Source organism: Euprymna scolopes, chromosome 17 (assembly GCF_053919585.1).
Source record: "Euprymna scolopes isolate OS-2025 chromosome 17, ASM5391958v1, whole genome shotgun sequence".
Taxonomy (NCBI): domain Eukaryota; kingdom Metazoa; phylum Mollusca; class Cephalopoda; order Sepiida; family Sepiolidae; genus Euprymna; species Euprymna scolopes.
The window spans coordinates 114,502,964-114,520,565 of record NC_136498.1 but is presented as its reverse complement, the minus strand read 5'-3'; the positions used below and the strand labels follow the sequence as shown (position 1 = coordinate 114,520,565).

Genomic DNA, 17,602 nt, shown 5'->3' with positions numbered 1-17,602 from the left:
AAAGTATATAAAAAGTAGCAGGACCCGTTAACCGGCATTGCTCGGTGGCAGCCTGCCACCTCTCGCAAAAAAAGTAAACTACAATTGTTGTTGGTCGTGGTGGTGGTCACTGCCGTACCTGAACAATTGCGGGCACTGGCGGCCGTGAGCGAAATAAATCAATCTGGCTTTCACTGATGATTAGCGCTGGTTTGGGGCGATAACATGCAGGGAATGTTTGAATAGAAAAACAGTTAAGGGAATGAATTAATTAAAATCAATTAAGGGAATGCGTAAATCAGTATGAATTAATAAATTACGAAAAATGGTCCATTAGAATAATAATAGAAAGTATAAACAGAAGTTTTAGAGGTTACGGATTCCCACTGTATATGGACTGTTTAGAACGATCGAAATCAATGGTAGCAGTCCTTGCTGTTTCCGTTTGTTGTTCAAGTCTTCCTCCTGTTTTTAACTCTTCCACCAATAGCATTAAAGTAAATTGCAGTTTTATGTCGTATTTTTTTTAACGTGTAAAACAAAACAATTACAACCTTTGTTCATTTCACTTCACTTCTTTGAGTATTGTCATATTAAGAACGGCGCTTGGAATAGACATCCCAAACTCCCCATGTTAAGAACGGCTTTCGGAATAGACACCCCAACATTCCCATATAAAGAAAGGTTTCCAGAGTAGACCACCCTATTTGGGGGTGGGGGGGAGGGGTAAGATAATTCCTTCCAATTGAACCGTGATAATCGTTGTCAGCATACTCACCCGCAAATTCTAAAAAGAAAAATTGGTGTTATTGGCAGTGTCGATAGAAGAGAAGTAGATTTGTTTATCGTGCGTGCGTACAAACCTGGCAACCAGTGAATCACAGTAAAAGTCCTCATTCGAAATAAAATTGTGGATGTGGACCTATTGTACAACTTTAGCCTCACGCATAAAAAAATTACGTGTGGGCAATGTCGAGAATCAAGTAGATGATATTGCGGAAACATTAATTTTTAATTTGGCGACAATCGTAATATATTGCACAGGTTTTAATAAAGTATATTTAAATAAAGTACATAATTACTGGAACAAATGTACAAAGCGAGCGAGCAAGAGAGAGAGAAAGAGAGAGAGAGAGAGAGAGAGAGGAAATAAATGTTTGTTGTTTTTTCGTCGCCATCGCCGTGAAATATTTTTTCTTCGGCATAAAAAGAAATGTAAAATGCGAGCGAGAAAGAGAGAAAGAGAGCAAGAGAGAGAGAGAGAGAGAGAGAGAGAGAGAGAGAGTTGAGAAGAACATATACACAGAGATAGAGAGGGAGAGAGAGAAAATGCAAACTTACGTCGTAAAATGTAAGAAAATGAAGGCAGCAATTTACTTGCAGGGGAAAGTAGGTATCATTGCGACGCCATAGCTGAATAGTACATTAGCGTTCGTTTAGTATGTGAATATCGTTAATCCGAAATAGAGGAATGGTCAGAGCTCAGCCAATCTAATTACGCGGAATTAGTCTGGAGGGAACTTTATTATTTTTGAATCGGAAAAAGGAAAGATGATATTATGTCTATAAATTTATGATCCAGTTACTCTATACCTGTCGAAAGTGCAGGTCCCCGGTGATGACTGGGACGGTAGAAGGACTTGATATTTAGAGGGAAAAATAGGAACTACCTCCTCTAAAGATGATTGCGATGGTGATGATGTTGCTCCTAGGACGAAATGTAGGATTTCACTATAACGACTAAATGTCTAAAATGGCGTCTAAAGTTACATAAGATAGTGACTAATAGTCTAGATATAATAAATTTGTATGCGACATCTGTTGTTGCAAACCTGCGGTACTTTGGTCCAGAGAGGAATTTCTGCAATCAAAATATTATATATGGAGATGAAAATAATAAATGAATCGGAAGGAGGAAACAAAACCGAAACTATCACATATTATTTCATACAATATAACAATGGGTATATATAATTGTAAAAATAATATAAAAAATAAAACTTGTAAAAATAATTTTTCAAATTAATAACGGAAATAAAAAGCAAAAGAAAAATAGACATAGAAATTGCATTTGGTTTAATCCGCCTTTTAGCGCACACATAAAACATAATTTGACGAAGGAATTTTTTCAAATTATTGACAAAATTTTTCTGAATGGAACTAATCTGGGAAAATCGCACACCGAAATAATGTTAAGTTATCTTTTTCTACAACCACAAACTTAGTGAAAACTATAATATATTCTAACAGTGCAAACATAGACCAAGGTATCAACGAAGGCGGTTTCTTAACTAATCAAAACATTGAAGATAATTCACTTTGCAACTGTAGGAATGTAGACGAATGTCCGTTAGAAGGTAAATGTCTCATTTCTAACAGTATATAAATATGAATAGATAATGATAGAACCAGAATATACATTGAATGGTGATTTAAAGATAGATTTAACAACCATATAGCATCTTTTAAAATACTAGCAGTTAAGATTAATAAGAAAACAACATTATTAGCAAATTAGATAAGGGAATAAAGAAAGAATAAAATTGAATAGAAATTGAAATGGTAAAAAAAAGTTGGTCATAGTGGGTGCTCATTTTCCTCTAAATTTATATAGAAAAGTGATCCCCAACTTTTTAAAACTATAATTTCTTCATATCTTGGAAATTATATTATGGTAATTTTAAAGGATTTTTTTGAGGGCGGAAAGATACTGCACCTTTACCGAAACATTTTATGGCTGTAGAAATGTTAAAAAATAAGCTTTGGATGATGAATCATCCCCTTAATGTGCGACCTTAAGAGCAAGTGTCATATAGCCCACTACACAATTCAGGTAATTAGCTTCCCAACAAGCCTTCATTTGTTAAATTCTGATCAATAGTCACTTAGATTTGGAACCTATATTTTCAAACCAATCAAATATGTCCTATTTGCCTACATTTGTATTTATAGTGTTATAGCAAGTTAGCTTTTGTTTTGCTGCTTTGGGATGAGTTTTGCTTAGGTTTTTTTTAAACTCGGTTGCCTCCCCTGTGGACTTGCCAGGCCTCTAATATATATTTATGCAGGCACAGTAAAAACGGACGAAGGGAGTAAGTATCTTTTGATGGCGTTTCTCTTTAAAAATTTACCAAAAATCAAGTAATAATCCGATCAATACGAAGATTATTAAACGAAGAAAGAACTTTAGAATGATGTAATTCTTTTTCATAATCGATATTTATATATATATTTTTACGTATAAACTCCCCCTTCTTTATTTGTGGATACAAATATGCTTAAAAAATCAGCCGAAACTGCACAAAATATATTGTATTGTGGGGAGGGTGAATATTGTAAAAAAAAAACCCCCCAAAAAACACAACTGCACGTATCAGATTTTAAAGTTTAAAATCCTAATTTTGAATGTGTATAACTTTTATCCTTTGTGCTTTGACGTGTGAAATTCGTTGAATAAGTTAATAATAATTTTTATCTTTCAGATTAGCTAAAGAAAAAATACATATATTTTCATTATTTTTACGAAAAACGCTACTTTTAAATCTTTGAAAAATAAATTAATAATTTCCTTTTAGTGAGCCCAATACTGCCAATATACTATTAAAATAGGAAATGCTTTGAAGACTCGATATCAAAAAGAAAAAAATCGATAAATAATTGCGTTTTGCTGAAAGTACGATAATTTCTTTCAGCAATTTGTTGTTACATATTATTTTTTCATCTACGGAAGACTAGATGGCCCAAATATAGTTGTTCTGTATTTACAAACAGTTGTTACCTTCCACTTTTTCAAAATTACGAATTGCGAATTTATTTTGTCTTGTAAAGTCTACCGTAGATTCTTTAAAAGTGACATTAAATTTTGGATTTTTTAAATTTCGCCACGGGAAATCTACATATTGAAATAAAAGATACAGTTATTTGAAATTCAGATGCTTATGTTATAATATTTTTGAATATTCTTATAGCAAATCATCCTAAATTTTATTTAGACAAAAAAAAAGTGATTTAAAACGCTTAATTTTTTTTTAATTATTCATTTACCGATACAAAAAAAAAAAAAAAAAAAAAATAGCGGTGAATGTTTTCTTTTTTTTTTTTTTTTTTTTTTTTTTGAAAATTTAAAATTCTATTAAAAACAGTAGACATTTTTTTTATATTATTCTGCTTTTCATATGATAAAATTCAGGCTTTTATCTTTCTGAAAAAAAAAGTTGTTAAAGAATAATGGATTTTAATAGATTTTAATGGGTTGTCTTTATTTATTTTATTTTTTGGCTGTGCCTATATTTATGGGAAAGCGATTAAGTATACGATGGAATATACATGGTTGTATTAGTATGACTTATTTATTCCGTGTGTTTTGGCCAATCGCACATGCGTTATCAATCGCGTGTTTTTTTAAACGCGCGTGTAATATAATTCTGCGCGAGGTAAAGAGAGAGAGAGAGAGAGAGAGAGAGAGAGAGAGAGAGAGAGAGAGAGAGAGAGAGAGCAAGCATTCGAGGTTGACGAACCTAATTATTTGCCACGGTATTCTTTAAGTAAGCATAAAATAGAAGACGAAAAGGAAAGAAAAGGTGGAGCGTGTTCTGTTTCGGAGGGGGGCACGGAATCTCACTTCTCACACCAAATTGCAACAGCCGCGCGCACACAGGACGACAACGACGACGACGACAACGACGACGACGACGACGAGCTATTCACATTTTCTTCCAGGCGTTCCATTGTTATAAAAGGTGGCTGATATTTGAAATACACAATACTTGCAGGAACTCTAGCAGAACGACAACCAATATTCGGAGAACCATGCTTTCACTGTATACAACCTTCTGCTTGCTGGCCACAACGGCAGTGATCGGTGCAAACGCGGAAATTGTCTACGAGGAAGCCGACGTGAGTACAACTTTTATTTTGGCATAAACAGAGTGCACACACACACACACACACACACACACACACACACACACACACACACACACACACACACACATATCTATATATATATATGTACAAACGATGAAACACGCGTCTATATATATGTGTGTGTATGTGTGTGTGTTTGTTTGTATGTGTGTTCGTGTGTATGTGTGTGTGCGTGTGTGTTCGTGTGTGTGTGTGTGTGTGTGTATGTGTGTGTGTGTTTCATGGTAAACAACTGATGATCCCTGAAATAAAATTAGGACTATTGTGAATTCGGGAGAGCAAGTTGATGCATTGATTGCAGGTGATTAAATGACTTACTGACTAAATAGTTTTCCAATGAATGATAAAAACAATTATAAAAATTAAATTGCTTTTTTTTATATAGTTTTAAAGGTTAAAAATCTTTATATATCTTTATATATATATATATATATATATATATATATATATATATATATATATATATATATATATATATATATTAGGTACGTACAAAATGAGTGGCCAATCTTCAAAGAAAATATATAATATATAAACATTTTGGGCCCTTCCCTAAACTCAATAAATATACAAAAATTCGGCAAACCAACCAATTTTAATGAAATTTTCAGTATTAATTAATGATCATAGTATATGATAAACTGCTTTTTTTTTTAAGTCTTAGTGAAATCTATTATTTATGAGGAAAAAACACCTTTACTCGAGTTATATTTTTAATTACTAAAAAACGCAGGAATTTACTTTTGCTTTTTTTAAAATACATACAAAGCATGGTTGATGTTTACGATTGAGGATTTTATTTTAAATATATTTCTGTAATATTAGGAAAAAGGCCTCTAAATGAGTGTTAATGAAATCAATATAACTTTTAAAAAATATTGATTTCTCGAACTAACGATATTATCAATTACTTAAGCATTATTTATTTCATATTTTCATTTAAAATATAATAGAAGTGCAAACATTTCTTGTAATTTTAATGGTAACTGTTTCCGGAGAACTTTTGAATGTAATATTATATTTCCCTTGTACGCATTCGTAAGAATTTTTATAATCTTGAAAATAAAAAAAATAAAAATTGAAAAAATGAGATCTCTGGTCACGAAAAAATAGATAGATTAATAAATAAATAAATAAATTAAATAAATAAATAAATAAAATTAAAACAAAATGGTATAATTTCTACTAAGGGTTAATTTGAAGACGTATAAGCAGACAAAACGACGAAAAATAAAGTAAGTTTATTACTAGGACTCTGACAACAGCATATTCTTTTCATTGCTTTGACTTTCCAGTATATATCCGACAGTTAGACAGAGTTAATCAACCGAGAACCACATCACTCTATATAAAAGCATATAATATATCAACGGATACACACTCAAGAGTCAAAACAACGAAAAGAATATGCTGTTGTCCTAGCCCTATATACTTATATCAGTAAATAAACACTTTCTTTCAAATTTGAATTCTATTTAATCATTTAAAAATAATTTTTTTAGCTTATTTTTTAAGGAATAATGAAAATTATGAATAAATCGAGTAATGTAATTGTTAAAACTGACTTTATGAACAACATTTTACAAAAAGTTTTATTTCAAAGTCTAAGGAAAAAAAAACATTGGTAAATAGACGTCATAAAGAATGTTCGAATATGATTGAATAAAAAAGAATATACAATTTTATATATGAAACAGCGTTAGAGAAAAATAAATAAATTCTTACTGGTGTACATTAAAAATATTCTTATTAAATAAGCATTTTCTGTTTTATTACAACGAAATTAAATTAATTGAAACGAAATTATTACACTTACCGTGATCCGTACTTCTTTTTTTTTTTAAACAAGCGAGATTTCTGTTTACATTTAAGTGAGGCGTATTGTTATACCATGAATCGCTTTTTATTGCTTATCATGCAATTTTAAGTTAAAGAAATTATGTACATTTTGTTTAATTTTGTCTCTTAAGATTTTAATTTAGCAATTATCGTGGAAATACTTTTTTAAAATTATAATTATGTATCCAGAGATTTTTAAAATGGATTTATTCGGACTTGAAGTTCAAACAAATATTCGAGTTTTTTTTTTCAAGATTTTTCACGGTAATGTTTTTAACATGTAAATATAATTTATTTTCTTTTAGAGATTAACTATATATATATATATATATATATATATATATATATATATATATATATATATATATATATATATATATATATATATAGGGTCGTTGATAGTGCTCAATCAAAGAGAGCAAATTATATTTTTTTATTATTCTTTATGTATCAAAGTAAAGTTTAATTTTTTAAAAAGAACTTTAGCTTTGCCTCACGCCAGTCATGGCGCATTTCCTCTCCTCCAAATTTGAAAAGGTCTGGAACCTTTTTAATTTTTGTATTTTAATTTTTCTTGCCTGATGAAATCAAATACGATTGAGACGGTCTGCACATCGTAGCAAGGTGTGATTGTATTTACATAAACAATAATATATATATATATATATTAGAAGAAAAAGAGGAAAACGACAATATAAATATATATATATTAATGCATATAATTTCAGCGTTCTGATGAGAAACATTAGGATTTCAAATACAAATACCTAATGGGTGTAATTTCCCTATTGAATGAGCGGTTAAATTTATATGCATTAGGATATATCTTTATGTTGTTTTTTCATTCTGTATTCTCCGCCTCAAATGTTGAACATGTATTATCCCGATAAGTATCCTTTTAACGAATTTATCTCATACTTCTTGCCCCTCCAATATATATATATATATATATATATATATATATATATATATATATCCAAATGGGTTTGGGGTCCTGGATATGACCTTAAACTATATCCAGTGGTGAGGCCCCAGCTTGCGGGCTTTGGGGAGTGTAGAGCCACCCTTTAATTACCATTGCTCCCAGGTCCACTCTGACCCGGAGTGGTAGTACCTGTTAGGGTCCCAACTATGGGTTAAATAGAAACCGTCGTGAAAACAACAAATATATTCTATTAAAAAAATTTTCTTCAAAATCTTTGGATTCGCCATTAAATAACCCGAAAAGGGTTGATATGCCGTAAAACAAAACCAACCAACCAACCAACCAACCAACCAAATGGGTTTAAAAAATAAGGGACCTATCATTATATATGAAACTCAAGATTTGACGGTTGAGCATAACACAAAAAGAAATTCAAGACAAAATATATACATTTACCTCCTAATGTAATCTAAGCTAGATGTCACATTTTCCTACATCTGTTACATAGCTTACTTCTACACTTCTGATGAGAAGCATTAGGCTTCGAAATTCCTAGGTATGAAGAGCGTTTATAAACCCTTTCTATGTGATGTTTTTCGAGCTTAAATTTATTACTAAGACCCTTTTGTAACAATGGTTACCCCTTAGATATTGTTGAAACTACTATTAATAAAAAAAGTTTTCAATTTTTTATAAACTTAAAGAAATTATAGTTAATAGATGTCCTGTTTACCTACGTCTGCCTTGGCTAGGTAATATCAGTGACCGATTTGCTAAGCAAATATCTTTGTCTGTGCAACGGTGTTATTTTGCATCGACTCCACGCGTTGTTTTTTCAACCAGACCTATGTTGTCGTCCATTTGCAAAGATGTCCCCCCCCCATAATAATTCTATTATATATTTATTTAAATATAGTTGCAGTGCGCGTTATGTTGGGCGAACATCGCAAAAATTGGATTTCCGTTTGAAACAACATGTACCATCAAAAATTCGCTATGCAAATTTTTCACCCTCGGATGTTCTGGATAATACGTATGGTTCTTCGATTTGCGAGCATCTAATAAATAACCATGCGTGTGCCACGCATTTCAGTGCTGACATGTTTACGATCTTGAGTAAGTCGCACTCAACCTTTCATCTAAAAATTCTAGAAACTATTTTTATTAAGTTTTTGAGACTTTCTGTTTGCAAGCAAAAAGAAAATCTTTTAGGACTTAATTTGATTTCTATGTAATTTTTCCCCCGCTTATTTTTCATTTTTCTTTTTTTTACTTCACCCTGTCATATTCACGACTATTTTATTTCGGAGATTGAAAAACAGGACAACTGTTTGATTCATAGCTCCGCGAAGGTCGAAAGTTGCATCGGTCAAAATATCGTGAAAATCACAACCAAGATGAGAATAGTAATCCAAATGACCAAAATTATTAATCTCTATCAAAAAAAAAAAAAAAAAAAAAAAATTAGTCTGATCATTTATCAATATCGGCGGTTTCATGGAAACACTGGAAAGTCAAATTTCTTTTTCTGTGTTTATTTCTCCATGGCATTGACTAAAGAATGATTACACTTTATATCTTTAGTCCTGCTTGTTGAGTTACATCTGTTTGTGAAACCGCAGTTATTGATGGATGATCAGACTAAAATATAGTAATCTTTGAAAAAATGCTTTTACATAACTAATTGAGCACTCTGGTCATTACTAAAAATAATGCAACATTGCCCTATTATATATATATATATATATATATATATATATATATATATATATATATATATATATATTTGTAGTCATCGACATACAGTCCTGTTTCGTTGTATCACAACTCATCAGTGCCGCTAGACTAGCATCTCTCCCAAGCCAAGGATTGGACCTAGAACCGTCGTGTTGACAGTCGGCAGTTCTCCCACTCGACCATGGAATCGACGCCCGTAAATAACTTGTCGGAATGTCTATTTAAATAGACACACACACACACACACACACACACACACACACACACACACACACACACACACACATATATATATATACATATATGAAACTTTTTTGGGGGGGTACAAAATTAAACTATGGCTAAACTATGGCTATGGCAATCAACATGATGATTAAAAATATAAACAATGAAAATAAAGGTTAGCTAACCAGGTTTTGTTCCTCGCTCAACAGAGCTAAATGGATTCTTGTTTGAAAGAACACGTACCATCAAAGATTCGTTCTGCAAATTTTTCACCTATAAACAACATATACCATCAAAAATTCGCTATGCAAATTTTCCCCCCTCGGATGTTCTGAATAACACGTATGGTTCTTCGATTTGCGAGCATCTCATAAATAACCATGCGTGTGCCACGCATTTCAGTGCTGACATGTTTACGATCTTGAGTAAGTCGCACTCAACCTTTCATCTAAAAATTCTAGAAACTATCTTTATTCAGTCTTTGAAACTTTCTCTTTGAAAGCAAAAAACAAAAAGAAAATCTTTTAGGACTTAATTTAGTTTCTACGCAATTTCTCTCCCGTTAATTTTTCGCTTTTCTTTTCTCCACCGCCATATTCATGACTTTTTTAAATCATATTTTCCTCGATTTAGCTCTGTTGAACAAGGAACGAAACCTGGTTAGCTAACCTTTATTTTCATTTTTTTATTTTTTAATCATCATGTTGATTCGTCTGTATTTAGCCATTATTAAATTTTGTATCCCCCCCCTAAAATATTTTCATATATATATGCAACACATGAGAGACCTTATGCCAATTTCAAAGCGTTTTCTGTCTCATCTGCAGGCGAAAAAAAAAAAAAAAAAGAAATACAAAAACAAAAAAACGAACTAAATGACGACTTGGAAGAAAAATATCTTTTTTGTTTTTAATTTAATAAAATTCTCAATTCAAAGATGAAAAAAATTTCGACGAAAAGATACGGGACTTTTGCTTCGAACTTTGAACACATTGTGTAGACTATGCCTGTGTAAAAAAAAAAATAGTAATGAAAATACCCAATCATTAAATTTAAAGCAGAACATGTGATTTATTTACAAAAAAAAAAAAAAAAAAAAAAAAAAAACTATACGACTAGGAATCCATTGAATGGTACTTAGTTGGGGTGCAAAAACTGGGGACTATTTAATGGATTCTTGATAGTATGCAAATAATCTCTATCCGCACACATGCGCACATACACGTCATACTAGCACACAACGGCGCGCATACAAATATATATATATATATATATATATATATAATATATCTTTGAGGAGGTGTTTAGTAATTTTCAGCTATTCAACGAAACACATGCAAGACGTACTACATAAAGAATAAATAAATGATAATAAATAAATAAAAGCTTTTGAATGATAAATTGTTAATTTGTTTGTTATGCATATTTTGCGCTGAGGAGTGCCTCTACTCGCATAAGAATAATAATAAAAACACATTTGAAAATAATTTCTATATATAAAAATATAAATAAAGGTCCGAAAGAATTGTATTGTTATACACGTATATAGTTAATAAAGCTGAAACATTTTTAAAAACCGTGAATTGGTGAAGCCGTATATTGCACGCACGCACGCACACACACACACACACGCACGCACGCACACGCATATATATATATATATATATATATATATATATATATATATATATATATATATATATATAGATAGATAGATAGATAGATAGATAGATAGATGTACATTTATATATTTTGGCAGCAAGTCATTATTCAAGCACGTCTGATTGAACACGACAGTTATTCTTTTTTTCCGATTTTTCTGGATATCTTTTCTATTCGCCTAGCGGTCTTTTTTTTATATCAGCTGGTATTATGAATAGAATGGCGCCAAAATGTTTTTGTTCAGCGATTTGGGAAGCCATTAGAGATCTTATCAGAGACGCCCCATGGGGAAATATTTTTCTCTTCCTGTTGAACAGTGTGCAACCGAGACCACTGAATGGTTCAAAACTGCAATCGAAGCGCATGTTCCCATGCGGAAATTCTATAGCAAGCCCCACTCTCCCCAATTTTAGTTAGCCAAACAGCTTTCTAGTATCCACCGCGCCCCTTCCTATCAGCCAATGGGCATGCATTTTATCGAACAAAGGATCTGTTTTAGATCTAGGTTAGTGGTTTAAGGCAGACGATTTTCCTCATTTCTGCTCTTTATATATATATATATATATATATATATATATATATATATATATATATATAAATATACATATGTGTACACACATACATGCACACATACATGCATACATACATACATATATATATGTGGTCGTTTATATATATTCATGTTTATTTAATTTATTTATTTGTTTGTTTTCTATTGTTTTTGTTAGTTTTAAAACTATTTTGTATCGCTATCCTAGAGTAAGTTTTATTTTGTGAACACAGTTGTTTGCTATTTCTCGTCTACAGTTCAATAGATTTTGGGGTTCACAAAATAAAACTTACTCTAGGATAGCGATACAAAATAGCTTTAAAACTAACAAAAACAATAGAAAACAAACAAATAAATTAAATAAACATGAATATACATAAACGTCCCCCACACACATATATATTTATGTATGTGTGCATGTATGTGTGTACACATATGTATATTTATATATATATATATATAAAAAGAGCAGAAATGAGGAAAATCGTCTGCCTTAAACCACTAACCTAGATCTAAAACAGATCCTTGGTTCGATAAAAACAGATCCTTTGTTCGATAAAATGCATGCCCATTGGCTGATAGGAAGGGGCGCGGTGGATACTAGAAAGCTGATTGGCTAACTAAAATCCTCAACATATATAAAAACGAGAAACAACCACAGAATTCGCGCATAAGCCTGACGAATCCTATAGTGGATGAAACGCCGAATATTCAGTGTAGCTTAATCGACATATATATTTTATAAATTACTAACTAGCTCTACCTACGTATTGAGCATTTTTGAAGTAAATACTTAAAGTTTACGCATAAATCTATACTTTCGTATATTAATTTATGTGAGTAAATGAAGTAGTTATATATATATATATATATATATATATATATTTATATATATATATATATATAAGAACAAGTATTTAATAAAACATGTTAAAAAACATTTTGAAAAAGAGTTAAAAACATATTTAATTTTTAAAAGGAAGCGCAAAATAAGTGGATAGTCCTTAATCCGCGGAGTTTCGAAGAAATACTTTCCTTCTCATCAGAGAGTAGGATTTAGCAAACTGCGGGATCGGATTTTGCTTGCAAAAGTATTTAATGAAACTACAAGTAAGCCATAGATCTTACTTAGTCACAAATAGTGAAGCAGAGGGAATAGGGAGAAGAAAAGGGCGATTTCACGTGAATGGATAGTCTGGTGAAGGGTAAAATATCCAATAACGGTAGAATCCAAAAATCCAGAATCCAAAAAATTGGTTAAATTTTCATTTATTCACAACAATCCAACAAAGTCTGGTGGTATCGTAAGATACTGCTGAGGCGCCCTGGGCTATTGGTAATGATGCGTCGGCACACCAGCGTAAGTTGGAAAGATATGAAAATCTGCGAGAAGAATGTATCAGAAATGGCTGGAAAACCATCCCATTTCCTATCGGATGCTGCGGTTGAATAATCGAGGTCTTTCTCCGTCAGACAGGAAACAATACGTAAAGAAAGTATAACGCTCTATCTGCATCATCGTGGATATGACAGTACAACAGATTGACACAACAATCCAACAAAGTTTGGCGATATCGTGAGATATAGCTGGGGCATTTTGCGCTAGTAGTAATGATGCTTTGGTCCCCGAAACCATGCTTCAACTCAGTCATCATCCGATGAAGACTTTATTGGAAGCAATGCTGATGTAAAAGCAACAGTTATTGTATAAAATTTCTATCTATCTATCTATCTATCTATCTATCTATATATATATATATATATATATATGCACACACATATATATTTATGCACACATATACACACACTCACACACACACAAATACATATAACAGTATATACAAGAAAAAGCAATATATTGGTATACATACATTTATTTGTCGATGTAATGAGGGGAAGCTATAATTGGAAGGGGGTTATATGCTTTTTATACCAAGGTGTTTCGCAGCATTATGCTTCTCATCAGAAGAGGGGCTAGGGGTCTAGTGGACTAGGTTGCAAGCATTTCAATGCGATAGCTAGCTAAGTGGTAATTGGGGGATATTTAGGTATCTAGTATGTAGGAGAGTGATGGACGAAAAATGTGCGAGGTATCTGGGGCGGTTAATGTATATGTATATGTATATATATATATATATATATATATGTGTATATATATATATATATATATTTGTGTATGCGCGTACGTGTGCGTATGTCTGTGTGTGTATAATGTACACGTATTTTAATTTAATACTTTCAAAATTCCCAATTATTAATTTCTGGCCGTTTCTGCTTCTTCCACCCACGCCATTCGGATACACTTGAATATCAAGTAGCGAACGGTCGTGCTATATTAATTACGTCTTCTTATCGTCTCGACTTGATCGAGTTTTGCTTGTGACCTTGGCATGTCGCTAAGTTTAAAAAAAAAACAAAAACCAAAAAAAAAAAAACCAAAAACAAAAAAAAAACAAAAAAACAACACATTAACTCTACTACCTCCCCACTAAAAAACGAAAAGTTTTGCAGCAGCGAAAAAAAAAAAAAAAGAAAAAAAAAAGAAAAAAAAAAAAAGGAGAATTTCTCAATAACTTACAATTTTTGCGCACCAAACTTTATCAGCGCACCAAACTTTACTTATAAAGTCTGCTTCCCAGCCTGCGATTAAAAGGGAAAAAATGCGGAATGTTCACTTATCAATCCGTCATGTTTTGTCCATTTAAAAAAAACAAACTATTTTTCGACCCAAACATGATTTTTGATACTTGGTCATACGGAGTCACTATTTGGGGTTATATCTAACAGGGGACTGAGAGGAGTTGAGCGGCGACATATTTGTTCACATTACATTTGGACTTGCGCATGTTAGTACAGTTAGGGAAGCAAGAAACAGGGAAAGGATTCCAAACGATTTCCGGCAGTCAGAGGAAAGAATTTTTTGAGTGGAAGGCTTTTCGGGGTGGGATTTTGCTGCTTACCAGGTTAATCGGTAGTATGTCCGTCAAGGGGACACGAACGCTGTAAGTTAATCAAAGCACATCCCAAATAAAGTACTTGTAAAACAAGCACAGTAAAGCGACATTGCGGTGATGGGACAGGAACTGGAGCTTGGTCGATAGTGTGGGATCTGTTAGATTTGAGAGTCATTTTTTTTTGCATCCTGTTTGCCGACTATGGCAAATGCTACAACCCAGATGTGGCAATAATAATATATGCATGTGCGAATTGTGACGTTTTGAAGTCACAGGATGCTCTCTGGTGTGAGCCATTTTCCAGCAGGCTAGCAAGATCTCACCTTCTTTGCAGAAGCCTTGGTAATGTCCTTAATGTATTTGTTCCAATTCATGTTGCCTGTAAATATTAGACCGAGGAGTTTGTAAGATGAGCTATTTGGTAGAGTGTTATTTGTCATGGGAATCGATGGTTGAGAAGGTTTTTTGTTTTTTTTTGGAAAGGAGCTTAGTCTTAGTAGCATTAAATGTTACCATCCACTGATGGCCCCATTCCACTACTGACTGAAGGTAGTTTTCTAAGGTTTCTGCCATAGACTTGGGTATGTGTACATTCGTTTTGCCATCATGTCTATTATAAAGGGTAGCGTCTTCGCCAAATATACCCACCCCGATGACAATTTCATCAGGGAGGGTATTTATGAATATCAGGAATAAGAAAGGCCCAAGAATCGACTCTTGGGACACACCTGCATTAATATCATATTTTTTGAACGTACGGCAATCAATTAAAATTTGGAGGATTTTAATCTTGTCCAGGAAGAATCTGATTACGTTCTTCTGATTTTCCCGATTGTTTTCTAGATCGATTGCGTAATTCTTTAAACAAAAATTTAAACAAATTTCCTTTTCCTCATACAATACAAGAATATGCTCATTTCAACCTTAAAGTTATCAAAATAATCACATGCGCTTTCTAAATGCGGCATCTACATCTTATATTTATCTACGTGTCTAGTTCTGTTATGATAAAAAATTAAAGATGACTATCTAACACCATCCTTCATTCGATTGGGAGGATATTTTCTATGGATATTTTCTATGGATATACACCTTTTGATAAGTTTTATCATTTTGTCTGTCTTTCTTACTTTGGATATCTTTTATCTTTCACTCTTTTCGGTTCGTTCTTTTGGTGCAATTTTTAATAATATCTATTTGTCTCTGATGAGTTGTTTGATGGTCCAATAGATAATATCTTCCAGCATTACAACGGAACACGTGTCAGCCACCGATAAAAAATAGGCATTCGACTTTAAGTAAAATAATAACTATTAAAAATGTAATAATAATAATAATAATAATAAACAAGATTCATGATTGTGAACTGATTCTGTTTTTAGTCATTGGAATGTAACTCACCATTATAGGTGCTCTGAAGGCCAAAATGAATCTTCATTTGGACTACTATATATATATATATATATATATATATATATATATATATAAAATTATTTTCTATAATAATTAATACCTTCCTTTCGGGAATCATCAGTGCAGGGTGTCACGATTAACGCCTGTCGAGAGACTTGAACCCCGACAACAGAAGTCATGTCTGGCTTCATTAGCAAGGACCCTTACCACTAGGCTACCGTAAACCGCGAGAGATACAGTTTGAATTAAACATTTATTCTTATTAAATGCTTTTAGCGTCAGTCGGAGTGATCTAATCATTATATGACGTTCTGCGCGTATTAGCTAAGTTGACCGACTTTATTACAACTGAAAGTGACACGGGTATGTGGCCAAATATTTATATATGTATGCACTGTTAAAGCGATGGGCGAATGTCTATTTTATGGACATTTGATGAGATCGTTTACGAGCACTGATGATCCAGGTTCCAGTGATTAAAACTGCCAATTATCTACACGATGGTTGTAGGTTCAATCCACAGCCAAGGAAAAGTGCTGGTTTAGCCGCACTGATGAGTTGTGATACAATTGCCTGGTACTGCGCGTGGATGCCTTTATATGTATATATGTTTATATGTATATATATGTATATATGTTTATATGTATATATGTATATATGTATATATGTATAGTGCGAACCAACTTATCCAAATCGTTTTTTTTAATTATTTTTTTACCCACCAAGATGTTCCGATTGGGATACAGTGATATCCGAGCAATCTCTACTCAATATCTTATCCCGAAAATACAATAAAAAGTCAGAAGCAATATTTTAAATAAAAATGAACTTTACTGAAAATAGCATGAACCAAATTATTATACAAATTTACAAACTATAAAAATTCCATACGTTGTAATATAAGTTTACAGTAAAAATGTGTAAAAAGAAGGATTTGAATAGCAATGAAAAGGCATCTATCGTGAAATTTTCGAATGAGGGGGTATTCTACACTAAAAATTTTCTCATTTATTAGGGCGTGGTTACAGGACCATCAAGACCTTTGTATCAAAGGAAGAAAAAAAAAAGAAAAAACTTAACGAAGCCTGTAAAAAAAAACAAACTTGCAGATTGTGACAAATCTGCTGTAAAAAGTTAAATGGCAAAGCAATACTTTAGCTCGAGTTCCAGCATCTTTTCTGCGGTTAGACTTGGTGATGTCCCCAAGACTTTCCGCAATCGTATGCCGAAAACGCTTGGAAAAGTTTAAAAAAAAAAACAAACAAACAAACAAAGAACCAAAAAGGGCACTAGCAGCACAAGGCTCAACAATTTGCTTGGCGCACAAAATACATTAAATTGGATTTCAGTTCAGTAATTTGAACGGATGAAATGAGAGCCAGTTTTAATGGT

General features: G+C 32.4%; 1 protein-coding gene across 1 annotated transcript in view; it reads left to right on the top strand.

Moving 5' to 3' along the window:
• Positions 1 to 4,289: 4,289 nt before the first annotated feature.
• LOC145296899 (uncharacterized) overlaps positions 4,290 to 17,602 on the top strand; it is a 121,998-nt gene continuing 108,685 nt past the window's right edge. The window contains exon 1 of the mRNA XM_080143062.1: positions 4,290 to 4,875. Coding sequence (XP_079999188.1) covers positions 4,789 to 4,875 — 87 coding nt within the window. The 5' untranslated portion in view covers positions 4,290 to 4,788. The remainder of the gene's footprint in view (positions 4,876 to 17,602) is intronic.